The sequence below is a fragment of the Protopterus annectens genome, chromosome 8.part0, assembly GCF_019279795.1.
Source record: "Protopterus annectens isolate FY-2018-M chromosome 8.part0, PAN1.0, whole genome shotgun sequence".
Taxonomy (NCBI): domain Eukaryota; kingdom Metazoa; phylum Chordata; order Ceratodontiformes; family Protopteridae; genus Protopterus; species Protopterus annectens.
In genome coordinates this window covers 877,960,905-877,988,303 of record NC_056741.1, presented here as the reverse complement: position 1 = coordinate 877,988,303, position 27,399 = coordinate 877,960,905, and the positions used below count along the sequence as shown (strand labels likewise).

Below are 27,399 nucleotides of genomic sequence, written 5' to 3'. Positions count from 1 at the left end.
ATGTAGCTATAGGAGCTTTGTGGTTGTTCTTGGTGTCTACTGCAATTCTGCCTTCATAGCTAGCTTTAGAGGATTTGATAAGGGATCTCAGCTTTTTGAGACTGATAAGGGAGGTTTTCCAGTCTTGTGACTTCATTTTTTTCTGCAGCTGTTTCTTCCTTCTGTTGTAGAATTTACTGATGGCTGGGGACTACCAGATTGGCTTCCTTTTTTTGGAGGAGAGTTTGTTTGTTTGTGTCTTTCGGCTTTTCCTGGTTAGGGGTCGCCACAGCGGAACTCCAGTCCGTTAATGATTGGCAGTAGATTTTTATGTGCTGGCTTGCCGGGCCTAACGCACAACCTTCAATGAAGGAACGCCCATTCACGCATGTCGCCACACAGAAGATGCTCTAACTGAGAATCGAACGGGCAACGTCTAACTGTGAAGCGACAACGCTACCGCAGCACCACCACTGCAGTATCTTAGTTTATTTGGTATGGCAAGGTCCATGCATTTGTGTACATGCTCATACAGTGCATTGGTGTATGATTTGGCAGTCGTGCAGCTGTTTTCCATTGGCATGGGTGCCATGAAGTTAGCTACTTCTTTTTTTAGGAGGCCAGGGTCGGCTTTAGAGAAGTTTTTCAGGGTGGTCACCGTAGCGGGGGTGTAGATGAGATGGAGATTTCCATGGTGATCCACTTTTGGTCAGATTTAACCAGGGAGGAATTGACTATGGGTGTGGAGCAACGGTCTCCCATGTTGGTGATAACTAGGTTGAGGATGTTGCTTTCTGTAGTGGGGGGTCAGAATGAGCTGGTGTAGGGCATTGGAATTGATAAATTCCAGAAAGCGTTGGGCCTGTACATTGGTACTTGAATAGTTTTCCCAGTTGATGGAAGGGTAGTTAAAGTCACCCAGTATGAGAGTATTGGGCTGGACCTTGATGGATTCCAGGGTGTTTAGGAACTTGGAGTGAGAGTCTAGGCACATGTTTGGGATTCTGTAGCAGGCTATGACTTGTATCGGCATCTTACCTAGTGCTAGTTGTACCTGAAGTATCTAGGATGCATTGTTCTGGGTCTGCCAATCTAGAGCTGTGTGTATCCTTCAAGAATATGGAGAGACCACCACCTTTGGAGCTTCCGGATGTATTCTGGGGCCAAAGGGTATAGAATGAGTTGTAGCCTGGGAGCACAGGGGTGCTTTCTGCCTCTTTAAACCAGGTCTCCGTTATAGCACAGATGTCTACATTTTCCCTTTTGAGGAGAGCTTCAAGCGAGTGCATCTTGATATTTAGGTTCATAGGTTCGTACTAGGCTATCTGCCCTAGGGCATTTATAAGCCTAGCCAGAGTGTGTATGGCTTTCGCCACCCATTTTAAATTAATTTTGCTATGCCCTTTTTCGAGGTTAGTATACTGTGCCTCTAACAGTGACACAGAAGTGATACCCGGGGTAAACCTACAATCTCCCATCCACTCATCAAGATTCCTCTTGAAGAGAGTCAATGAGGGACTCTGCCTAACCTGGACTGGGATTTTATTCCAGAATGAAGGGAGCCTCTGGGTTATGACTCTGTCCCTCCAGCATGTCCTATTTATTTCAGTGCTGAGGTTTAAGTCCCTCGAGCGCGTAGCTCGATGGGATTTGGATTTTCTGAGGTGCAGCATGTCCATTAATTCCGGGTTGAACATGGCTTTATACGTCAGGCACAGATCGCCTCTGAGCAGGCGGTATGCCACTGAGTAGAGCTGGAGTTTCTTTAACCGGGCAGCATACGGCATCTGTTTGAGCCCCTTGATCCTCTTGGTGAGGTACTTTTGGGGTCTTTCCAGTTGCTGCAGGTGTCTGGTAAGGTACATCCCAAAAGGGGCATTGTACTCAATTATGGGCCTGATGAGGGATGAGTAAAGAGGCACGATGACCTCCCCTGATCTAGATGTGAATCCCTTCATGATTAGGTGGGCTATATAAAATGTTTTTCTAACCACTTTGGCCACGTGGTTGTCAAATGAGAGATTGCTATCAGCTTGGGTCCCCAGGTCCCTAATTACTTCTTCTGTACTTAATGGATTACCACCTATGTGGTAATTTGTGGGCACTTTGTTTTGCCAAGGGGATGACTATACACTTTTTGGCGTTTAGCTTGAGGCCATGGCTCTGGCACCAGTTGTCTGTTTCTATGAGGCCCTTTTGGAGGATGCTTGTGTCAGCTGGAGAGTCTACTATGGTGCCCAGTTTGCAGTCATCTGCGAACTTGGTCAGCCACAGTCCTTCCATGTTGGCCTGTACCTCCGAGAAATATATACCGAACAAGAGCGGTCCCAAGACTGAGCCTTGTGGGACGCCACTTGTAACTGGTTTGGAGTCTGACATGGCTCCAGCTATTCTAACCATGTGGGTTCTGTCCTTGAGCCAGTTTGCAACCCATCTAGTGACTTAGGGGTTTATATTTAAGCTGGTGAGCTTATCTATAATGCCCGAGTGGGGTATTGTATCGAAGGCTTTTGCGAGGTCCAGGTAGGCTGTGTGGACCACCTTCCCCTTGTCAATGGCCTTGGTGACTGTTTCAAAGAAATCGACCAGGTTTAAGAGGCAGGATCTGCCCTTAACAAAGTCGAACTGGGTAGGATCCAGTGTCTGTAGGTCCCCAATATCTTTATTTATAAGGTCCATGATGATCCTTTCCATAGCTTTGCAGACCAAGCTAGTGAGACTTATGGGGCAATAGTTTCCAGGATCCATTGAGGCACCACCTTTGTGGAGAGGGACCACTGTTGCTGTATGCCACTCTTTGGGTACATATCCTGTAGTAAGGCTGAGATTGAACAGTAGTTTTAGGTTTGGGTTTAGCTCTTCTTGGAGTTCATGTAGGATGCAGCCCGAGACACCGTCTGGTCCCATTGATGCTGTGTTTCTTGCTTTGGAGAGGGCAGCTCTTACCTGAGCATCTGAGATGTCAGGGGGGCAGCACTCTGCTGGGATAGATATTAGCCCTTTTGGTGGGGACTTTTGCGCTGAACCTGTCAGCTAGGATGTTGGCAATGTCTGTGGGTTCGGTGTATTTTTTGTCATTTTGGACTAATTCTGAGCATATCTGGGAATTCCCACCCAGGTTCCTAACATAACTAAAGAAAGCCTTGTGATTATCCTTAGTGTCCTGTGCAATTTTTCTCTCGAAGCTGGCCTTAGACGATTTTATGAGTGCCCTTAGTTTTTTGCTAATACTGATCAGAGATGCCTTCCCTTTTTGGGATTTTGCTCTGTCATGTAGTAGCTTCCTCCTTCTGTTGTATAGTTTGTTTATGGCTGGGGTCCACCAGACAGGACGTCTGCCTTTGGAGGATTGGGTCTTGGTTTTATTTGGGATTGCATAATCCATGCATTCCTGAAGGTGTTCATAGAATGCGTTTATAAAGGATTTTGTGGTCTAGGCCGTATTATCCACAGGCCCGAGGGCTTTGAAGGATTCCACCTCGGTTTTGAGGAGTGTGAAATTTGCTTTAGAGAAGTTTTTCACTGTGGTTTTCTGGGCATGGGGTGGGGTCGGGATGTGAATATCCAGTGAGATTAGTTTATGGTCTGATCTTACCAGTGAGGGATACACTTCTGGTCTGGAGCATAGAGTCCCCATGTTGGTGATGATCAGGTCCAGTATGTTTTCCCCTCTTGTGGGAGTGGTAACAAATTGTTCCATAGCATTTGAGTTTATAAATTCTAGGAATCTTTGGGCTAGGGTGTTGGAGCTAGAGTAATGCTCCCAGTCTATGGTTGGGTAGTTGAAGTCACCCAATATAATGGTGTTTGGAGAGATCTTCATATTTTCCAGTGTTCTCAGGAAGGCCGAGTGGGGTTCCTGGGTTTGGGAGGGTGGTCTGTAGCAGGCTATAAACTGGAAGGCAGTTTTACCCACTGTTAGTTGCACATGGATAGTCTCTGATGCTTAGGTGCTGTACCACCAACCTGGAGGTGTGGGGTATCTTTGGCCGATTGATTCTCCTCCCCTCCCTTTTTGTGATTTGGTTTTTTTTTTTTTTGCATGGCATGGTATATAATGGTATGTAGTGCTGGGGGTGCTCTCGAGAGCCTTGACCTAGTTTTCTGTTACTGCACGAATATCAGATGTTATGTGGAGTTGAGCTTTGCAGTGCGTGCATCTTGAGGTTAGATTTTGAGGTTAGGTTCTGGCGTTTTTAGTTTCTTATCCTTCTATTGTCTATTGGGGTATGGAGGTTTTTTTTGTCTTTTTGAAAAAGGCCTAAAATGGGGAAAATGGGAGCCAAAAGCCTTTGCACAAAGCAGGTGCCAGGAGTGAGGCGTCCCAGCATTGGAAGCATGTGCATGGCTCCCTATGTCAGCATCCCAGGCTGACAGACATGTCATCTTTGAATAACACCAATACTTAAGCTGATTGTGATGATATTGTATATTGTGTCTTGCTGTGGCATCATTCTTGTCTTCATTCTTAGGTCAGGGGTCGCTCAAGGGGGTCAGAGGGCCTCAGCTACATGCTCAGCTCAGAGAGCTTTGTCTCTCATGTAGTCTTTCATTGTCTCTAGGGGGTCATTCCACACCAGCATGGACATGGACTAGTCATATTTGTACTTGCCTTGGTGTGACCTGTGTGCTTGTGTTGTGTGTTATGTGCTGACCTGCAGGTGGTGGCGCCTTGACGACCTTCCAGCCACTTCTGGGCTTTGCTGGTGTGCAGCCTGAGTGTCTATAGGCGTGGTCAGTGTAGGTGAGTGGTGTGTTTGGTTCAAGGGTGTTGCAGGTGGTGTGTTTAGCCTTGAGGGGCTGTGAGCAGCCAGCTAGCATTGTTTTGTATATGTGTTTCATGTGTCAAATTTGTGCTTAGCTGTTATGGTGGAAAAGGCACTGTAGGGGAGGCAAGAGCCTTATCCAGTACAGGAGGCTTTAGGAAGAGGAGTCGCAGGCTCCTCTCATGTGCCAGGTGCATCAGCCATCTCAATCATAGGTCAGTCAGTCAATCAGAACTCCCCAGAAACAGATACACTTACCAACCTTAGTGAGTCATTCACACCCACATATTTGTACTTGTTATGGAGTCACCTGAGTGCATGTTTTGTGTCTCTGATCCTAGCACCTGACAGACAACTGACCGTTATCTTCTTGTTCATCCTAGTGAGTGGGACATCATATCTGATGTCACTTGTGGGAAAGTTGCGGCATTCATTGCCTGCAATAGTGAAGTTTCCCAAGAATTTGTTTGGCTGTTGGATAATGAGCTAGGGCCTCCACGAACATCTGAGCTGCTTGAAGAGGAGCAGGAGATGAACACACAAGGGACAGTGATTCAGACCAGCTACATGTTGATATAACGGTGAGAAGCTCCTAGCCTGTCTTGCTTGTCAAGGAATGACAGACATTGAATGTGTCTTGTATTAGTTTATTCGAGAAGATCCTTCCCCACCCCATGTCTGGAAACACTGTAAAAAGAGCAGAGAGATGGAAAGCAGACAGTGGTCACAATGTCCTGGAAGTAGCTCCATTTGTGAGGCAGCTTCTCTTCACCAGAAAATGATGCGCCTAGGAAAGCTGTTCCCTCCCATATTCCAATTTGGAAGTTTTCAAGTAATTTGTTCTGTAGATTGGTGGTGTCGCTCAGTACTGAAGAGTCTTTTCTTCAGATTTTCTCTTTGGAATCATCATGGCTGTGTGTCATAGAGGGTCCACGGTCAGGGTCCTCTTTTGCCTGGGTCTGTAGTTCAGGCTGTACATATCGGAGAGCTGTTTGAGGTAGCCTGTCCTCCTGTATGCAGGAGCACCATTTTAGGAAATATGACTTTGTCAACACTAGGCCCACTATAGCTCTGTCAAGAACCTGTGCCTTCATTGATGGGCATATGCTAAGCATTATTCCCCCTACTGTGAGATGGGCAGGTGCCTTGTTCTATTCAGGCCTGTGAGCATCATCCTTGAAGGAAAATTCCCGGATGAGGTAGGGTAGGCTTGAGTACTGCTTTCTGTGAAGAATCTTGATAATCAAGAAGAAGTCTTCTCTAAAAGAGAAACCTAAGACCCCCCCATAACATCTCTTTTTTTTCTCCTTCAGAGAAGCCTTGAGGCTAATGACAAGTCCGCATTGGCTGGCCCCTGACCTCATCCTTTCTTCCTGACTATCTTAGGAAGATGAGCCATTTCAGTTATGGACTCCATCATTGACGATGCCATCTTTTCTCTCTAGAAGCGTCTGAATTTTAGTGTGGTGGCTGTTAAGGAGAGTGTCACGTTCAAGTGTGTGCCTAATGCATCCCCTCCTTTTCTAGTGGTAGAAAGGAGTTCTTTTTAAGCCAGGAAAATCACAAATCATCTGTAAATTACTGGCACGTTGTACTGTGCAATGTTAGTGTTGCTGTGATGATGTTGTTGATCTGTCTACTTAGAGAAATTGACACTTTAGTGCTTTCTTTGTGAAAATAAACAACCATCATTTGTGTGCTAGCTGCTTAGTCATTGCTGCCACATTTAGAATGCATTAACAACTTGGCCATTCCTTATTGGATCAAGTTTCTTTTTGATGAGTTGTCTTTTGGGGGCATACTGTCCTAATCCTTTTCTGTCATTAATTCTTTCTGTATTCTTCAGCTACTTGTAATTTATTTTCAAGTGCAAACCTTGACAGAGGCACGTAGAATTAAGATATTACTGAAAAGTGAGTACCCCTGAAACTGCAGCAGTTTGTTTCTTAGAAGGCTCTCTGGTTTATTTAGTCTAGCTTTTATTCCTCTTGTTTGTTGGTGAATTGCTACCGCCACTTCCTTCTCTCACTATTAAAGGAAAACTCCACCCTAGAACTAAACAAATTTTGTTTTTTCACTCCATCTTTGTTTTCTGACCTATTTTAACACCTCAAAATCACTCTTAAGTGCTTTATTTGTAATTTTAGCCTGTTTTCCACAACATCGCTGCCACTGGGGCTTGATGTATCAATGCAATCTTTTTTTCCCTCAACCCTTTCTCTTTCCCATAGTGTTTTGTATGACTCATGTCAGACATAAGGAAGTAACTGTGAATTCCCACGCCATTGATGTATGAGATTTCTGTGAGTCATTGTTATCTTCTTTACCTTCTGTAAAATGACTGCTTCTTTTCTGTCTCTAATTACCCTCATTTATGTTTGGCTCAGAACTTATTTTATATTATACTTAGGAGTTATCCAGCTGTAAAAGTTGCTAAACTGCAGGCCTTTGTTCAGGGTTTCCTTTTGTAGTTCAAGAGGAACTGACCGTCCCTTCCCACCACACTATTGCAGAGGTGTTAAAACTGTCACTGCACTGACACCCCTTTGCAGAATCAATTGCTCTTGGACTACAGAAGAAAACCCCAAATAAAGCCCTGTGGTTTAGTTACTTTTCTGGCTGTAGCTGGATAACTTCTAAGTATAGTGTAAAACAAGGTCTGAGCCAAACATAAATGAGGGTGATTAGAGACAGAAAAGAAACAGTCCTTTTATAGAAGGTAAAGAAGATAACAGTGACACACGAATCCCATTATATGTCAGTAGCATGGAAATTCACAGTTATTTCCTTATGTCTGGCATGAGTCATACAAAGCAATTTGGGAAAGAGAGAGGGTGGAGGGTGAACAAGATCACGTTCATACATCAAGCCCCATTGGTAGCCATGTTGTGGAAAACGGGCTAAAATTGCAAATAAAGCACTTGAGTGATTTTGAATTATTGAAATAGGTCAGGAAACAGAGTGAAAAAACAGATTTTTTTTTTTAGTTCTAGGGTGGAGTTTTCCTTTCAGTGGAGCTTTTAATGTTAATCATTTCCTTTCAGGGTGGCATTAGGTTCCAAAGGTTCAGAACCGGGGTCTTTTGAGGAATGTTTGCCCTCCCCAAATGTGAACCTTACAGAGAAATTTGAACAGCTGAAGGTGACGGGATGAAAAACAATTTGCAATTTTGTATGCACTGCCTTTAAAAATCATTTTGTAATGGTGCATACTCTAATGTCCTTGTTTTGCTTAAACAAGGCTGGAGTCTTACACAGAGGAGCATAACTTAAAAAATGTTGCTCTAAAAATCTGCCCACATTTTTGTTAGCAAAATCTATTTCATCTTTCAGATGTACAGCTTTTCAGTATTTACTTGATTTGGTATTTATAAATGTTTTTAATGATAGGCATTTGCTGTATGTGAATCCCATATATTTTGTGTTGCATTTGATCCATAAAGAATGGCATGTTTCCCCTTTAGGATTTTAAGTAAAAAAATAATAAATGAAGGTAAGAGGGGCTGGAAATTTAATGCAACCCTGCATCCTGTCAAACAGCCCTGTTTTTGCTCAGCACCAAGATAAATGACAGAATTTGTTAATCGTTGAACATGCTGGGTTTTCACATTGTAAAAAAAAAGTCTGTTTTAAAGCTTCAGGTCAGTTCATAGGTGTTTACTAGGCTAATGACCATAAGGTTCTTTTTAAGCCTAGCCATGCATCCCAAATCTCTGACAAGTTCTGATATACCCATGATAAGTGTAAGCATGGGCCTGGGAGATGAACCAGTTACAGGTTACCTGTGTCCATTACAGACATAGGTGCCAAACCAGGGATTAATTTCTGGTTTCCCAACCAGTTGTCCAAGATGCAGTTGAATTGGGTTAGGGAATTACTCTGCTTCACATGAATGGGGGAGCCTGTTCTGTAGACGGGGTGGTCTCTGGGATACATACCTATCTCTCCAGCAGGTCCTATTTATATCACAGGCAAGGTTTAAGTTTATAGAATGGGTAATTCTAGTGCTGTTTATTTTGTGTATATGCAGGAGGTCCATCAGAGTGAGGTCTGACAATCCCCTATATGCCAGGCATAGATCTCCTCTCAAAAGCTTATAGGAGACAGAATACAGGGTTAGGGTCTTGAGGCGGTCTGCATAGGGCATTGTACTTATGCCCTGCATTCCTTATAGTGAGTAGCCGTTGTGGACATTCCAATTGTTGGATATACCTGGTTACGTACATACCAGAGGGGGCATTGTACTTAATGATAGGTCTGATGAATGCCGAATACAGTGGAACAATGACTTCTGTGGACTTGGTTGCCATACCTTTCTTTGTAAGTTGTGCAACATAGAATAATTTCCTCGCTACTGTAAACACATGATGGCCAAAGGTTAGATTACTATCAGTTTGTCTGTCCCTGAATCCTGGGTGATCTCTAAGGTGTGTGTTGTCAATATGATAGTTTCCAGGGATGGATGATTTCCTAGAGGATACTATTATGCATTTCTTGGCATTTAGTCTTAGTTCATGGCTCTAACGCCAGTTGTTTGTCTGGGTCAGCCCCTCCTGTCAGTTTGAGAGTCAATGACATCTCCTAATAAGCATCTGCAAATTTAGTCATCCAGAGACCACAGACACTGATCTTGACTTCTGAGAAGTGAATGCCAAAAAGGAGCCATCCAAGGACTGATCCTTGAGGGATTCCACTTGTGACTGACCTCTTTGTAGAGGTGGACTCCCAAATTCTAACTTCCTGGGTCCGTTCTGTGAGCCATTAGTCTACCCACTGGGTATCATATGGGTTTGTAGCTAACCTCTTGAGTTTGTCAACAATGCCTGAGTGGGGTATTATGTCAGATGCTTTGGCCAGGTCAGGGTAGGCAGTATGAACAATTTTTCCCTCATCCATTGCTTTGGTGAAAAAGAAATCCATCAGGCTGAGTAGGCATGATCTGCCCTTGACAAGACCAAATTGGGTTGGGTCCAGTGTCAGGAGGTTTAGTATATCTCTGTTGATCATCTCCATGATGATTCATTCCATGGCTTTGGATACAAGACTACTGAGACTCATGGCTGTGTAGTTTCCAGGGTGTGTAGATGGCCCACCTTTGTGCAAAGGGATGATTGTTGCCTTTCGCCATTCATGAGGCAGAAAACCTGTTTAGAGGCTACAGTTAAATAGTAATTCCAGAGGCCCTGACAGGTCATGTTTCATGCTATTTAGAAGGCATCCTGGGAAATTGTCTGGACACACTGATGCAGTGTTCTTGGTCATAGAGAAAGCATTAAGGGACCTGTTCCCTAGTGATAGTAGCGGGAGTTATATTTGATTATATTTCCTGAGGGAAGGTTGAGGGGTAGAGATGGGTAAAGTTGGAGCTACATTTATCAGCCAGGAGGTTTGCTATATCTTTTGGCTCAGTATAGGTGGCTCCATTTACTATGAGCTCTGCACACAATTGTCAATTGCCTTGAGGTTGCAGACATAGCTAAAGAATGCTTTGTGGTTGTCCTTGGCCTGGGAGGCCAAACTTACCTCAGATTTGGCTTTGGTAGACTTTCTGTCCTCTGAGTTTGTTTAGTTTGAGAGTGCTTTTGTCCTGCTGGGTGCTGCACCTCCTAATTTTTGCCATGATTTTCTTCCTCCTGTTACACAGCCTATTGATTTTGTGATTCCACCAGGGTGGCTTGTTTTTTTTTTTGAGTTAGTTCTCTACTTCTTCCTGGTGGGTACAGCTGCCTGTATGCAGCTGTTAACATGCTTGTACAGGGTTTCTGTGAACAGTTCTGCATAGGCAGAAGTGTTCTCAGGGTTTATGGGAACTTGAAATTATGCCAGATTCCCACTTAATAGCAAGAGGTTAGCTTTAGGAATAGTTCCTGAATATTCGAGGTTTAGCCGGAGATCCAGGTTTTATTTTAACTTCAAAGGAAACCATTTTGTGGTCTGACCTTACAAGGGAAGGCATTATAGTAAGGGGTTGTACAGCAGTCTCCCATATTAGTGAGGACCAGATCCAGTATGGGTGCACCCCTGGTTAGTGTATTGACTATCTGGTCCAGGGAGTTTGTCCAGGAATCTCTGTGCATGTATGTTTGGTGTCGTATAGGATTCCCAATTAATAGTGGGGTAATCAGTCACCCATGAATATGGTATTGAGTTGGATAGTTCGTGTTTCAAATAAGTTTAAATACATGGTATGAGTTTCCTGGGTCATAGGGGGTACCTAAAGCTTGCAAGGAAGTGGTATTGGATTTTACCTGTGTTGAGTTGAACATGGAGCATTGCAAGTGCATTGTCTTGTTTGACCAGCCTTGAAGTATATTTATTTTTGATGTAAACAGAGACACCTCCATGTTTTAATCCCTGCCTGTGATGTAGCTGGCCTAATTGTGTGGAAGGCATAATAACATTGCACTATTGGTGTGCTTTCCGCAGCTTTAAACAGTGTCTCGGCGACCGCACAGATGTCTGCATTCTCTAAAGAGAATTTCTAGAAAGTGGAGTTTTTTGTTTAGACTCCAAGCATTGAGCAGTAATACCTTTAGATTTTGGTTTTGATTTGTTATGTTGGAAGTACTTTCAGTTTGGCATTGCCTAAAAAAGGCACTATGGGGGAAGACGATGTTTTAGATAATATTCAGAAGTCTAGAGGGGAGAGGTGCACACCATCCTTGGCAAAGCAGTGTGGTCTGTTGACCATCTCCTTCCATGCTGACGAATATTGCACCCCCCTTAGAATGACACTAGAAACTAAGCCAATTATTACAGTCCATCTTTTGTTCATATTGTGGCATCATCCTTGGAGAAGGTAAAATGCTGCTTACTGCTAGGCTCATACCAGCCTGGGACACATATTCTGAGAGATCCATGATGTCTCTCTTGATATAGTTTAGAGCGGTATGTCTCTGGTCATTTTACTCCCACATGGACTATGAGTGAGTCGTATTGGTAATTGTGGTCCAGTGTCCTGAGTGCATGCATAATGTGGTGGATCCTAGCCCCTGATGAGCAACTGACCATAATTTTCTCCTTGGGCATCCTGGTGAGAGGTACATCAGTGTTTCCCACAATGGAGTTTTTAATAACTAGAATGTTGGATTGTGCAGTGGCTTGCCTTATAGGTTTAGAGGATGGGGCTCCATGAGATGTAGCTCTGTGTTGATGTAGGTGTTTTGAAAGAGCTCATTTGGAGCTGTTGAGGGTATTTGTTATGTGTACTTCACCTAGGGAGGTCTTTGTGGTTTAGGAAGGTTGCATATAAGTGCCTCAACATATGTGAGTCAATATGTCTGCTTTGAATTGTGTGTGATGGGTGCAACGTGTGTACTATTGACAGCCTTATTGACATTAGGAGTACTTTTATGTGAGAGCTTTGCCTGCAGTGACATTGTGTAAATACATCTCTCACATACCATATCAGCTGGTTTGAGAATTAACTGGTTGTCATTAAACATGAGGCAATTTCTGCATTGCCTTAGGATGCTCATATCCACCAAGCCAGTAACGGAGACAATAGGAAAGTTCATATCCATGGCAGCAGACCCCTTTTTTATTGATTAGACAGTTGTGAGAATATCAGTCACTGTCAGGAGTATCCGGTTTGCAACTATGTGGACGGTGCTAGTCACTGCAGACTAATTGTCCTGTGTGCAACTAGGTATTGGAGAAACATTTTTTCAGGAAAAATGTCACTCGGGGTGTCTTAGTCTGTACGGAGCACTGCCAAATACTTGAGAGGAAACTAATATGTAGACCCTGAGAAGTTAAGGATGACGAATTTAGATTCAAGAATTTTAGAAGAAATAGCTTGTCAAGAATGATGAAAAAAGGGGAGTCATATGAATGGCTACTGCCTGGCTACCACTAATGCTGGTCTCACCACAGCTTCACTCTGTTGGGTTACAATGCTCTTTTGCTTCTTCTATCACCAGAAGCAAAATGTTTGCACCAATCCCAAGAATGGAAGCAGGCCACAGCCTGTTTGGTGATCCACAATCTTGTCCCAGATGATGCAAGGGTCTGTTGGCTTGTAGCCTTTTTCTGGTAGATGCCTTGAATAGCAACCAGACCAATCAGGAACGTTGAGCACAGGCACTCGCTGTCCAACCAGAAACAGTCGGGAATCAATAGGCTCTCCTCCTTCTCTCACCAGGACCAGAATATAAGCACAGATTCCAAGCAGTTATTAGGCTTTCAGGTGATCAGTCTCCAGGAAATGATGTCCCTGCACCCCTTCTCTCACCAGGAGAAAACAGAAGCACTAATCCCTAAGATCACTACTGAGAGGCTAAATGTGGTATCTCCAATAACTAGTGGTCTTGCAATAGATGTTTAAAGTAAGATGAAAAAATGGCTTATCCTAAATAGTGCAGTGTGCACTAAGCAGTTAGATATGAAAGCGGGTAATTTAAGTTTTAGCTAAGTGGAGAGCCGCTATTTTTAAAAAAACAAGATAGATAATTAAGAACCAACTGGATTTACATAGTGTGACTGTGTACCTGTGTACTAAAACGTAGTACTGATTCTTTTGCTGTAGGTAGTTTCGCAGTGTGGGGTGGACTGTTCTCTACAATTGATTGTGGTTTGGTGAAACTCCGTGGCAAAGAAGATCCTTGGAACTCCATCACCAGTGGAGCTCTTACAGGAGCAGTCCTCGCTTCAAGGAGTAAGTAACCAGGACGTGTCCCACATTTGTGTTTTACAAGTTCTGAGTAGCTAACAGTTTGTAATGAAGAGCTGTTATATGCATTGTTTTCCTGTTCATGCAGTTTGAGAATAACACAAATTATCCTGCTCAGTCCCCAACTTTTAGTAAGAGATATTTGCAAATGTGTTAATATACAAGCCCGAGAACTTGACAACTTTTCAAATTGTTATTTACTGCTCAGCTGGTAAAGAGATGAAGACCTGTGTGGATGGTCTCTTAAGTATGCCATCTTTAAACTGAAGATGAGGGTATAAATTTTTTCGGTACTTGCGTATTATCGCAACCAGATTTTCGCTGTAATAACGGTTGCTTCCCAAATCCTTGAATCTGTTCATGAATGCTGTAAAAATGTAATGTGTTTTCTTTACCACAGCCATTGGTTTTGGTCAGTGCTAGCAATAACAAGTTGAAAAAGTACTGTCGTTTCTTTATGCACGTTACTGCCGCATATCCCTTATTGCAACTCAAAGTAGTACTGCCTACTTCTTCCATGAAGAACAATCCAGAATAAGCTGCCCACATAATCCACCCTCCCTTTAGAAAAGCATCAGTTGCTGCAGCTTTGTCATTGAGAGGGTTCTTTTCAAGCATATTTTCAACTTGTCAGAAATAAAACGTTTACCAAAAGCATGATTCCTGTGAATGACTTTTCATGCTTAGGATTCGTTCCTCACACTGGAAACATTCCTTTCATTATTAAGACAGCAGCCATGTGAATTCATGCGTGCATGCGTAATGCATGCAAAACAAGAAGCAACATTTTTCAGTTATTTGTCGTCCTTAAGGTAATCCAAAGTTATTCCTTAGGAGTAACGACTTACAAAAACACTTTATCTTGTTTCCTGCACTCGTTTCCTTTCTAGTATGAGTTTCACAACCGTGAAAATCTGGTTGCGATAATAGTCAAGTACCATTCTTGCCAACATAACTTTCAAATGCATTTGCAAGTTTGAGGAATGTGAGCACTTTTTAAGGTGATATTTTATATACTTTGTCAGCTTTGTTTTGTGCATTGAGACACTTTTCTCTAAGCTAGTAACAGTGGATATCAAAAATAGGGTCATGTGAAAGTCCTGTATTGAAGTAATGCTTTCTTGAACTTATTTAATCTTGTAAGCCTGTCCATTTTTTACTTTTAATTATTTGGAGTTGGGGGGGGGGGGTAAATTCCACTCGCAAGGACATCAAGAAAAGAAAAATGTTCTGATTTTTGTTGCACCACTAAAGACATTTTAACTTTCCCAGTTTGATTTAAAATGATCTTGCTTTGTGTAACCCGCCTTTCCTAACTATTTTTTACATAGACCCCACCCCTGTGGATTTGTTCTGTAGTTTTAAGTAATAAGGCCTGCAGTCTCTCGAAGTGAGATATTTATTTTATTTTAGTCACTTGTTGCCCAGGTAAACCCACTAGGCTCAAGCCTTTTTAGGAAGTGACCCAGAAGCAAAGCACTTTCTGTTTAAGTGAATTTCTTAGTCACATAGCAAGCAAGTTAAAGTTGAGGGAGACCATTTGGATTATATGATGTAACTGGTTAGTAGCTGACAGTGTGTTCCTGCTCTCCAAACCAAATTTAGTGGCTGTATTGGGCAGTCAGTCCATTATCAAAAGTTCTTTCCAAAATGTTGGAAATCCTCTTACTGTTCCAACTTTCCCCTAATGTTGGAAATCCTCTTATTGTTCCAACTTTCCCTAAACCAAACTATCAGGCATTTTGCCTTGTACTTTTCCCTTTGTGTAAAATCTTGAAAAGATGCATTTAAAAGCTGTTGATAGTATATCTCCAGTTGAGCATAGCTTCCACTCAAACCACAGGACAGACACCGCCCAATTATCTTTTAAAGAATATATCCAAAGTCTGCTAAACCTAGAACTAATTGATTTTTTTTTCCAAACACCTTTATTGAATTATCACTTGTGACATAGGCAAATTTACATTAATATAAAAGTAATCAAACTATATCAACATAAACCTTATATTTCACATGTATTGCTATATATATATATATATATATATATATATATATATATATATATATATATATATATATATATATAGATATCACATAACCTAAGCATCAATTCCTGCTTTTTTTTAAACAAGAAACATCTTCATTAAACCATCAATTACTACATAGGCAGTCATACATTTATATAAAAGAAGACAAACCACACCGACACAATCTTAGTCGCAAGCATTTTACATCACAAATCATATTGATACACTCCCAGTTGCAAACATTATATATCACTTATAATCTACCCAATTTTTCTCACTCAAACATTACATAGCTCATTTAAGTCCTGCTGCCATTTAGGCTTCATTCCTTCCTTGTGTGTATTGTTCCCATAATTCCCATTTTTCCTGCGTAGCTTGCTCCTATCCTTTTCTAAAGATCTCAGTTCATTTGTTTTATCTCTGTTACTATGTTCACTACTTCCAGTATAGTTGGTTTAGATTTTGATTTCCATTTTCTAGTAATTGATTTTTTGGCAGACACCGCAAGGCTTTACCATGTCTAGGCAATTCCAATTCTGTATAATAGCTCAGAAAAAATCATGTCCCTTGTCAGACCAATCTGCCCACCCAGCATCCCCAACAGTACATCCCGCAGGGAATCCTTAAAAACCGCCACTTCACCGCATTCCCAGAAAGCATGTTCCCAATTATCTCTTTCTTCCCCTTCACACCTCCAGCATTTACCGTCTACCCAAGGAAAAATTCTCTGGAGACTACTTGTATAAAAATATCTGTGTGAACATTTCCAGGCAAAAATCCTAAATCTTCTAGATTTTGTTGGATATTTGGGAGACATACATATATCCTCCCATTGTTTCTTTGTGAATTGCTTATCCAGTCTCTTCCCAATCCTTTCTAACCTCCTCTGATTCTTATAGTTATCGTGCAGTATTTTATATGCTCTAATTATTACTTTTTTAAAAGCAGTTTCTGTTCTGGATTCTATTAAAAACTCTACCAATGCTGGTCTTTTGTTTAGGGCCCCCCTCTATTTCTTTCTCTTTGCTTATACTCTGATATCCATGCCTGATAGGGAAGGCAGTCTCTAACCTGCAGTCCAAATTGGCGTCTTCCCATTCTATCGTTGTTCTCTCTAGTTATTTGCTCCTAATACCTGGTTCCTTTGCCAGTTTCCTCATGTAAATTTCAACCCCCTCTTGCTGTTGTCTGTAGCCGTAATTGCAGTCCTCTATCGGCAGAATTTCCTTTTTCCATTCTCATGTTGGTCTAGTTATTAGAATACTTTTTTCTACTTTATTGCTATAATAATCTACATGATTATTGTTCTCCTTAAAGGCCTCCATCAAAAATCCCAGTCTTTCCTTGTTTCTTGAGCTTACCCCATGTTTCATCATCATCCGTGTGCTCTTTGAATTATAGTTGTCTGCTTTTGCTATGTGTAGGAGTCTTAATTGTGTAGCTCTGAAATTACCCCTTCAAATTGGGTAATCCCATTGAAAGAATCCGCTTATCTCACTTGAGTCATGCCATCTTCCCTTCCAAGGTAAAATCCTTCAGCTCTTTACTAATTGCTACCCACAACTTCCCCTCTGGTAGATAAAAATATGCCTGACCTGTATATAAGACTAAAAGAACTAAAAACATTTTAATTGCGTGTATCTTAATATCCATATAACAAAGCTTCCACTTTCTCGGCTTTTGTATATCTTTTGTTTAGTCTCTTCCCACATATCCTTAGCTACCACAGTAGAATCAGTTTTAATCCATACTCCTAAATGTTTTGTTTTATCATGTCCCCATAAATATGGGTATTCCTGAACCAGTTCATGTGTGGGTACATAATTTAACACTATTGCCTTTGTTTTAACTTCATTAATTTTGTATACCAAATGTATAAAGGTAGGGGACAGATGTGTAAATGTGGGCATTGTGCACAATGTCCTTACATATATGAGACCACATGTATCCACATTAAGGGGTACGGTAGGTGCAGCTTTGAGAGGAAGGTAAATTATTAGAGCAAGTGTTTGGTGTATATTGCAATATGTCAAGTTTGTGAACAATTTTATATTGGTAAAACAATTAATATGTTGCACAAATGTATATACCAGCACTTATATGACATTAAAAAGGGGAACGCCAGTAATGCACTAGCAAAACACGTCATGGAACAACCTCAACATCATTTAAAATTTTCAGGTTTAGAACAAATCCAAATTAATGGCATGAGAGGAGGGCCAGTGGAATTGCTATTAGAATTTAAAGAATTGCTTTGGCAGCTGAGATGTAATACTGCCAATAATTTTGGATTGAATGATGCACTGTCTATTTCTAGTTACTTGAAACTCAAATCTGAGTTTCATGTTTCTTAGGTTCAAAAGAAAGTGGTTTAGTTAATGACAGTTCACTTAATTTCATCTTAGAGCAGATGTTTGTAGATTGTTTGTATACAACATATAACTGCATACATTCTTATTTTTTGTCCATTTGATAGGTGTTCATGTGGTGTAAGTCTGGTTTTATGATTATATTTGAACATTCAGTAATATCAATTTGTTCACACCATTTATTTTATTTTAAATTTAATTCAAAGGTCTTAACCAATGTATGAATTTGTTTTTAACATGTGACATGATGGGAGGTGTATTTAATTTGTTAGGACATTCAAGTTTAATTGATTGTGAAGAAGTCTTGTGGTGAATGCCTGACGAAAGCGCTAAATCTTAATAAATTTGTTTGTTCAGAGGTATCTACACGACTTCATTTATTTTATTAATCTTGGGAAATATGTAAATTCACTCTGAACTCCATTCAGATCTTCCATGCCAAATATTTTCATAAATTTCTTCAAACATTTACCTCCTTTTGTTATATTTTCCCTTCTGGGTCCCCGAGACGCATGTTCACTGCTGCAAGTCAAGTTCCAGTCCCACCTAGAAGTAATATTCCTCGCTAAAAACGGATTACTTCTCCCAGAATTTTATTAAGCTCAATTACAGCAGTTTTAGGTGAACTGTAAGTACATGCCAGTGTAATCCTCCTCCCACGCCAATATCACTATTGGAGCTCCTCTTGCATTTAATGTAAGTACTTCTCTTTTCCTTTGTCCCAGTTATTCCACTGAAACCATCCTGAAAACAAACCTTTCTTTATCAAATTCACATGTTCATTTCCTTCTAGTTGCACGCTACATTTTTTAATGTAGTTCACTACTCTTTCTTGCTTGTGTTTACCTGTGAGGTCATTTATATTTAAAAACGTTAAAAAAAGCATCATTGTATTAAAAAGGTATCATTCCCATTTTTGTGTGTAACACTTTATCTGATGTTAATCTTCTTTCCATCCATCACTGATTGGGTTCGGTTCCAAGCCCCTCAGAACCGTGTTGGCCTAATACGAAGCTCACGTACACCAAAAACTCTCAAGCTAAGCTGCTACCCACAATGCCCTTCTCCCTGTTACCCCAGATCTTGTTTGCCACATAGCCATGGTTTGCTATTGTTTGTTGAGCGGAAAAACCTTTGCCATTTGAAACAACGAATAGTAAACCTGAAAACACATATTCCAACCTGCCACAATGTTGACCCAAATGTTCGACACATTTGAGTCGACATTGTAGCCAAAACCATCATGTGATAGCCGTATAGGAGCTGATGTAAATCAGACTCCTGTATGACAAATCACACCCCCCACTAATATATTCTAACTCCAAGATCGCACTACAGTGGGGATATGGATGATAGTCGAATACACTTATGCGAATGCAGTACAACATTTGCATAAGTGTGTTCGACTATCCCATCCATTTATGTTTTGTGTATGACATTCTGATTTTCGGCAGCAGTGCTGCCGACAGAATGTCGTTCTCACAAACCATAGTAAATCCATAGCCATATAGCAGTGTTTTACCAAGCTCTCAAGCTAAGTGGTATTTTTCTTGATATTTTCTGGATATTTGGATATATATCTTTTATTTAGTCACTCACTAAATCTATTTCCTTTCTACTTCACTCGTTTACAGTTATTTGTAACTTTCCTAACTAGCTGTACCTATTGGGTAATTCTTTTTACCATCGTTGGTACGCCCTCTCCTTACCCTTGTGGTATCTCCTTTTGTTTCTAGGTGTTTTCCTTGTTTGATATTCTAGTTAACTTGTGGTTAGCATGTTTGTGGAAATGTCTGATAAAAAAGGGACTTCAGGGTTTAAACATTTCTCCTCTTGCAATGGTAAACTCCCAAACAGTAACTCTCATGACTGCGTTTATTGCCTGGGGGTTTCTCATCTCTCTGTTAAACCCCCTTGTAAAATTTGCCAAAGTTTCAGTCAGTGGACGCTGAATGAAAGAAAGAATAAATTGATTTTGAAAGGCCTTCTTGCTTTCTGTGTTGGAGGTTTCAACCCCTCCAGTGAAGTACAAGAAACGTCCCCACTCTGATCCCTGTTCACCGACTGGTGATAGGAGTAAGACACAAACGTAAGGCCCACAAAACTTCCTCGGAGCATAAACTTGCTACTTCGGCTCTGACTACTGCTGTTCCGAGCTCTGCTCCAATTACCGCTATGACTCTAGCTATGGATATTACCAGATTCTCGACGTCAGCACCACCTTTGGCACCAAACTTGCCTTAGACTACAGCTACGGCACCAGCCTTGCCTTCCACTGCAGCTACGGCACCAACCTTGCCTTCCACTATAGCTACCTCACCGACTTTGCCTTTGGCTACATCGAAAGCAGTTCAACCTTTGCCATTTCTTTGGAACCGATGACATTGACTCCGAGCGCCTCTTCAACACCGAGCCCTTTTACTACTCCACTGATTCCTTTGCTACCTGTCTTCAAATTAGAGACTACGGTGCCACTAGCTCAGACACTACGGACCCCATACTCTCCCTCCTTGGATCCATTCCTCGGTCAAATGTACAGCCCCTTTTTGGATTGACCCAACTCCCCTTCAGGAATGTCCACAAAGTCCACCAGGAGTCTATCCGAACTTGATGTGGTGCGCCTTTTGGATCAGCTGTTGACTGCCAGAGGGATACCAAATGTTCCAAAGACTCCTACCCCTCTGGGACTTTGGTCTATCTCTACCAGGACTCTGACGTGTACTCCTCCTTCGGACCAGTCGGTTCCAAATCCCATTGCTCCGTCTTTTGTGGCCCCCATTCCTCGGCACTGACCGTGACGGTCACTGAGGCTTCGAGGCCATCCCTTTGGTTTTAGTTTCTGACGGAACCGTCCCTTCCTCACACTCATGGTTGGGGGGTGGTGTCCTCAGTCCAGGGCACGATTCAGAGTGTTTTATCGGTTCCGTCGTCTGATCTGGGGATAACGCCTGCCCCGATCCTGCTTAAGGCTTCATTCCTGGGAGCAGGTCCAACGGAGCGGGGTGTGACCCCGGTTCCAAGGTTGTCCTTCTCTGTTCCGGGCTCTCACTCCTTTTTGGGCGGGCCTGTTTTTCGGGTGATTGAGAGGGTGCTTTCTTCGGGAAGTGCTCCTCCGACGTCGGAACTTCACCCTGCTGCCTATGAGCTACAGCTACCATGAGCCACCTCGGGAGGAGAAGCCTCCGGAAACTCCAGTTCAGGGTACCCATCTTTCCAAGTACTCCTCAGTTATTCCCACAGAAGAACCTCCTCAGAAGAAGGCGTGCAAGAGGAAGCACATAGACTCTCCTGAAGAGTCTTTGATAGAAGACACAGACTACGATGATGGGGAGGGGTCCCCACGGTCATCCCCAGATGTCTCCTTGAAAGACATCCTGGAAATATTAAAACAGAGGGGTGGTTGGAAGCCCTCCAACCCTTCCTTGGAGGAATCCGTGTTTCTGCAGGCTTTTCGCTCCCGGCCTTCTACCTCTTGGGTGACCCCACCTGCAACGAGTTAATCCAGCTCGTTGTGCAGCGTGCTTTGCAGAACCCTGACTCTATTGAGGCCAATCCTCGAGACCTGATAAGATTCTTTCCCCCCTGGAAGAGCATCCACACTGGTCCAGGGGTTTGCCAGTTGTCACTGTGGTGGTGGTGGAGGCCACTAAAATGGATCTAGCGGAAGAAAATCTTACTGTTCACCCACCCAACAGGGAGTCTCGAGCTGTGGACAGGTTCATGAAGTGAGTCTTTGCTTTAGTGACCTTTTTTTGTCAGGTCCATGAACTACTTGGCACACTTCACGAGGCTCCAAAGAGATCTGATTACTGAACTTTCTGGATCCCTCATGGGTCAGGTTTCTGACGAATCACGGGACAAGGTTGCCTCTCAACTTGCCACTCTTGAATCTATTTCCAATTTGTCCATGAGGCTGCTCTCCCACGCAGCCGAAGGGGTGGTAAGAGCTGTGGTGCAGGCATAGTCATGAGGCGTCATGCCTGGATGCGCATCTGTGACCTCGCAGACTCCTTCAACTTCTCCTTTTTAAAAGTCCCTATTGAACTATTTTCCTTATTTGGTTCTAAAGTGAAGGACACGCTAGCCAGGTGCAAGCAAGACAGAAAGTCTCTGTCTGCCATTGGCCTACATTTTTCCAAGCCTCAACTTTCTTTTTCCAGGAACCAGAGGAGTGGGAAAATCTGGCACGAGAAATCTCAGGGTCCTTTCCGTAAAGCACGTGGTGAGGATTCCCCCAGAGGCAGAAAGGGTTTCAATGGTGGAAGACGCCCCTTTAGGGACAGAGGGAGTTTCCGAAACCAAGACTCCAGGGATTCCTTCTCTGGGCAGTCTTAACGCTCCTGAAGTGTTGCCCGATTGCTTTTCTCTGGAAGCAGTCAGGGCTCATTTTTCTGTGCACCAAATTGCCTGGCACTCTATTACAAATGATCAATGGGTGCAGAGAATAATCTCCAGAGGCTACTACATCCCTCTAACCTCCTGTCCAAAACCTACAAAAACCTTCCCAATGTTCCACCCAATCAAAGGGAAGAAGCGCCTTCAGAGATAAGAAAGCTGTGTCAAAAAAGAGTCATCCAACCAGTCCCTCCAGACCAATGCAGATCCGGGTTTTACTCAAGATTCTTTTTAGTGCCAAAAAAGACTGGGGACTGGAGTCCGATTCTGGATCTCAGCAATTTAAACAAATCAGTTGTACAAACCAAGTTCCGCATGGTCACTATTCAATCCATTCTCCTATTTTTAAGGGAGGATGTTTGGATGTGCTCGATAGACCTCCGCAATGCGTATTACCACATCAAAATGGACAAACGCTCCAGGTGTCTCCTTCACTTTCGGCTAGGAGCCAATCATTACCAGTTTCAATCCCTGCCATTCAGTCTCTCGACGTCCCCCAGAGTGTTCACGAAATGTCTAGCAGTGGTGACAGCTCATTTGAGACTTCAGGGATTCCAGGTGTTTCCATATTTAGACGACTGGCTCCTCTCCGCCCCCACCAAGCATCTTGTGACTATGGCCCTCCGATACACCCTTTCACTAGCGGATTCCCTAGGCATCACTGTACACTGGGAGAAATCCAACTTAGAACCTACCTAACAGCTGGAATTTATAGGGGCAGTTATCGATACTCTTATCCTGCCTGGTATCTCTACCGGCTCACAGGCTTCAGAGGTTAAGATTGCAAGTGCTCTGTCAAAAAAAGGTGTCAGCAAGGGAAGTTCTCCAGGCTCTGGGTTCCATGGCTGCAGCCATTCCAATAGTTCCTCTGGCAAGTTTACACATGAGACTGTTACAATGGCTCCTATTGTCCGAGTGGTTTGCAAATCTTCACCCCCCTAAACTCGCAGGTGCAAGCAAGATCTCCTCTGGTGTGTTAGGCCAGACGCAGAACTTTTGGTGTCACCCCTTTTAGACCCCTCAACCCAACACCACTGTGACCACGGACACTTCCCTGATAGGGTGAGGGGGTCCATTTTCAGGGAAAGACCGTCCAAGGCACATGGTCGAGCCTAGAGGCCAACCTGCATAATCCATGTTCTGGAGTTGAGAGCGGTGCTGTTAGTGTTGCAGGCATTACATCACCTTCTTCCCCCTGGAACTATTGCAATTCAGTCAGACAATATGTCAGTAGTCTGGTACATCAACAAACAAGGAGGAACCAAATCCTACCCCCTGTGTCGAGATGCCATGAGAATTTGGCAATGGGCGATATATTCGACTGCTTTCTTATAGCAACGCACATCCCAGGGAGTTCTAATGTGATTGCGGACAGGTTGAGCAGATGCATTCTCCTTCCACACGTGGTCTCTCGATCCCAATGTGACAGCAGACATTTTCAGCCAATGGAGCCAGCCCTGCTGTGCGACCTCTTCGCCTCCCCTTTGAACAACAAATGCAGCAGCTACTTTGCCCTCTTTTCCCCCAAAGGGGGAGTCCTTGAGAGACGTTGACTTACAATTGGCCCACAGGTTTCCTCTACACTTATCATCCAATTCCCTTGATATCTTTATTCTTAAAGAAAGCCACTCGGTTGAGATGCAAGGTGATCCTCATTGCCCCATTCTGGCCTCATCAAGTGTGGTTTCCCTTCCTCCGGCCTAATCTCTTACAGCCTCCCTGGATCCTGGACACTCATCCAGACTTAATTTCTCACCCCAAGGGGCTGACTCACCCAAATCTGTCCACTCCCAAGCTGATGGCTTGCTTTCTCCACTTCCGTTAGTCACTGGGCAGGAAGCCCTTTCCTCACTTCTTTGCAATATCATTCTGGCCTACCATAAACCATCCACCAGAAAACTTTACAGAGATAAATGGAAAAGGTTTTCTCTTTGGTCTAAAGAATGGATGCTAGATCCCATCTCAGCCCCGGTCTTTGTCATCCTTCAATACCTTTCTGAGTTCTTTGGAAATGGAGCATCAAGCCTCTACCATACGAGTCCATTTAGCAGCAGTTTCCAATTTTCATAACAAAGTACAGGCCATTCCAATTATGTCCTTTGTCTGTGCAAAACCTTTCTCAAAGGAATGTTTCACAGCAGACCTCCAATTTAGACGTCCCTTAGAGATGTCGAATCTCTCCTTAGTACTGCAGTTTCTCTCTCAGCCCCCCTTTGAGCCTGCTGAAAAATGTGATCTCAAATTTCTCTCATAGAAATCTCTCTTTTTGGTAGCTGTCACTTCACCTAGATGGATCTCAGAATTACAGGCCTTATGCATCAAGAGACCGTACCTAATATTTCATACAGACAGAGTATCTCTATGTACTAATCCATCTTTTCTCCCCAAAGTGGTTTGTGATTTTTCTGAGAACCAGTCCATCGAGCTCCCAGTGTTTTTCCCGAACTATTCCAATAAAGTAGAATACTGTCTACACTCCTTGGATGTGCAATAGGCAACTACGTTTTTACCTAGACAGTACTAAATCTAGCCGCAAGACAGACCAACTTTTCATTTCCTTCTCTGGTCCAAGGATGGGATATGCTTTGTCAAACATCACTTTATCAAAGTGGCTCAGAAATTGTATTTTCTTTACATATTCACGTACAAATGAGCCTAGACCTCACAATATCAAAGCACATTCAACTAGAGCTATAGCAATCTCTGTAGCTTTTCACTCCAGAGCCTCTATGGACGAAATTTGCACAGCAGCCATTTGGGCTAAACCACACACTTTCATCAAATATTACAAGTTGGATATGTTCTCCAGGGGAAGAGTGGCCTTCTGCTCAATGGTGCTCAGGAATGTTCTTCCATAAGGGCCACCCAGGTTTCTCAGGTAGCTTGGGATTCTGTCCCATCATTGATGAATGGAAAGAAGATTATCAACATCAGATAAAGAAGTTATGTCTTACCATAACGTTCCATCTGTGTTGTTGATCTTCTTCCATTCATCACATCCCACCCTCCATCCCCCACCAAAGGCTACCAGTGGATGTTGTGTCCTTGTGGTGTGTCAGGATTTTTGCGCAGGTGTGGCCTCTGCTTTATTTCTGTATGTCTTATGCAAACTCTATCTGAGGTAACAAGGAGATGGGCATTGTGGGTAGCAGCTTAGATCTAGAGTTTTTGGTGTATGTGAGCTTGGTATTAGGTCGACACAGTTCTGAGGGGCTCGGAACTGAACCCATCAGTGATGAATGGAAGATCAGCAACACAGATGGAACGTTATGGTAAGACATAACTTCTTTTTTTTGTTAAATGTCTAGATGTTCATCGTGTTACCCTGCTGCAGTCATCACACTTGGGTTATCCTGCCATCAGGCGGTCCCGCAGTCGGCCAAAGTTCCAAAGTCTTGGTCTGGCGTCAGTTGCTGTCGCTTCTTCCCTGACGTCAGTGCGCCAGCGGTATGTAAGAGGCATCCAATGCCATTTTCTTCAGTCTTTCTTGACTCGCGGTGCCGGTTGGCCGACACCTGAGATTTTCGAATCGAATTTCAGTCCGAAGTCTTCAATAAAGCTAAGCACCCCGTTGGGGAACCTTTTCTTGCCTCAGTCCGATGTCAGAAAAAGTTAACAATTGCATTTCTTGTGGGAAGCAAATACCTCATAAGGACTTCCATTTTTATTGTATTCCTTGCCTAGGCCCAGACCACGATGTCACAGGTTGTCGGTTTTGTGCTAGGTTTAATAAATGAACTACCAAACGCCATTTTGACTTTGCACGACATTACTGTGGTAGGAAATTTAATTATATCATGCCGTCGGAGCAGCAGACGACCGGCATGCATAAAAAAACGCAAGGATAAGGACAGGCAGCCTAGGACCAAGCCAGACTCCGAGGCATCTGCTGGGCCTGTCGCCGGTTCTCAGGTTTTCAGTGAGGCTCCTACGCAGCCCCTGACGACCGCAGAATTGGAACCACAGACAGCTGCAAATTCTCAAGCAGAGTGTACTAGGCCGTCGCAGTCATCTTCATTAGGCCCTTCCGACACCGGAGCAGAAGGAGATCCCGGTGCAGTAGAAACACTTTCGGTTGCAGAAGGTGTCTTCAGAACGACTACACTCACCATTAAATCTTATGCTAAGCTTAAAACTCCATTAAAACCAAAAAAGACTGTACATCAGTCTACAGTTCAAGGCCCCATGCCTAAGAAACAGATGCTTAAGATGGCTGAAGATTTGATTACCCTAATCAGGGGTTCCCATCCTCCTGCAGATAATAGACCAAGACAAGAGGAGGATTATGCTTCCTCTGACCAGGTTTCAATTTTCTCAGATTCTTCTGAGGAACAGGATTACGCTTTCTCCCCTTATGAAGACTCTGATGCTGAAGACTCTATTCCCTCAGCATCTCCCCCTGAAGACTACTCCTTTGGGGAAACTTTACACACCATGAGGGAACATTTCCACTGGGAAGGAAAGGACTACTCTGATTCAAAGAAAAGGCTCCGAGAGTTCCTTTTACTACCCCAGCACAGACCACTTGCTATCCCTCCAGTTTTAGACATTGTGGATAATGTTTACTTAGAGTCTAGTCTAAATCCAGACTCTCTACCGCCTGCTCCAGCCAAACCAGACCGATACTACAGAGTACCTGACTCAGACAAATTCCTTTATAAAAGCCCTGTGGCTGATCCAGAAACAATTTCCCAAGGTCCCAAAGGGGCTAAAGCTTCTATGGCTAAAAATCCTGTACCCTCTGAAAGGGATTCCAGAGCCCTAGATAGATGGGGAAAGAAGATGTACACCTCAGCTACTCTGGCTATGAGAGCATTAAATTGTCAGTTTCACATGCTGAAATATCAGCAATTCCTAATGTCTCAATTAAAACAAAAAAATGAGCACACATTCTGAACAGTCTGAATTCAAGGAAATACAGGATCTGTTGCATGCAGCTGAACAGGTGGGCAAACATACTTTACAATGTGGATTTCATTCATTGGAAGCTTCATGTTGTTACTGGGTCTGTCATACGTAGACATGCTTGGTTAAAAGAACAAACCCTACCCGATCATGTTAAAGCAAAATTATTGGATGCACCTTTACAGCAAGATGTCTTATTTGGTGTCAAAGCAAAAGAGGTTTTAAAGAAAATGGAGGATAAGGCAAAGTCTATGCAGACGGTCAAGGATTCTTTACAGGTACAACCCC

General features: G+C 43.0%; 1 protein-coding gene across 1 annotated transcript in view; it reads left to right on the top strand.

Moving 5' to 3' along the window:
* Positions 1-27,399, top strand: part of LOC122808357 (mitochondrial import inner membrane translocase subunit Tim17-B-like) — a 269,238-nt gene that overhangs the window by 25,959 nt on the left and 215,880 nt on the right. Inside the window, exon 4 of the mRNA XM_044079323.1 lies at positions 13,272-13,400. Coding sequence (XP_043935258.1) covers positions 13,272-13,400 — 129 coding nt within the window. The remainder of the gene's footprint in view (positions 1-13,271; positions 13,401-27,399) is intronic.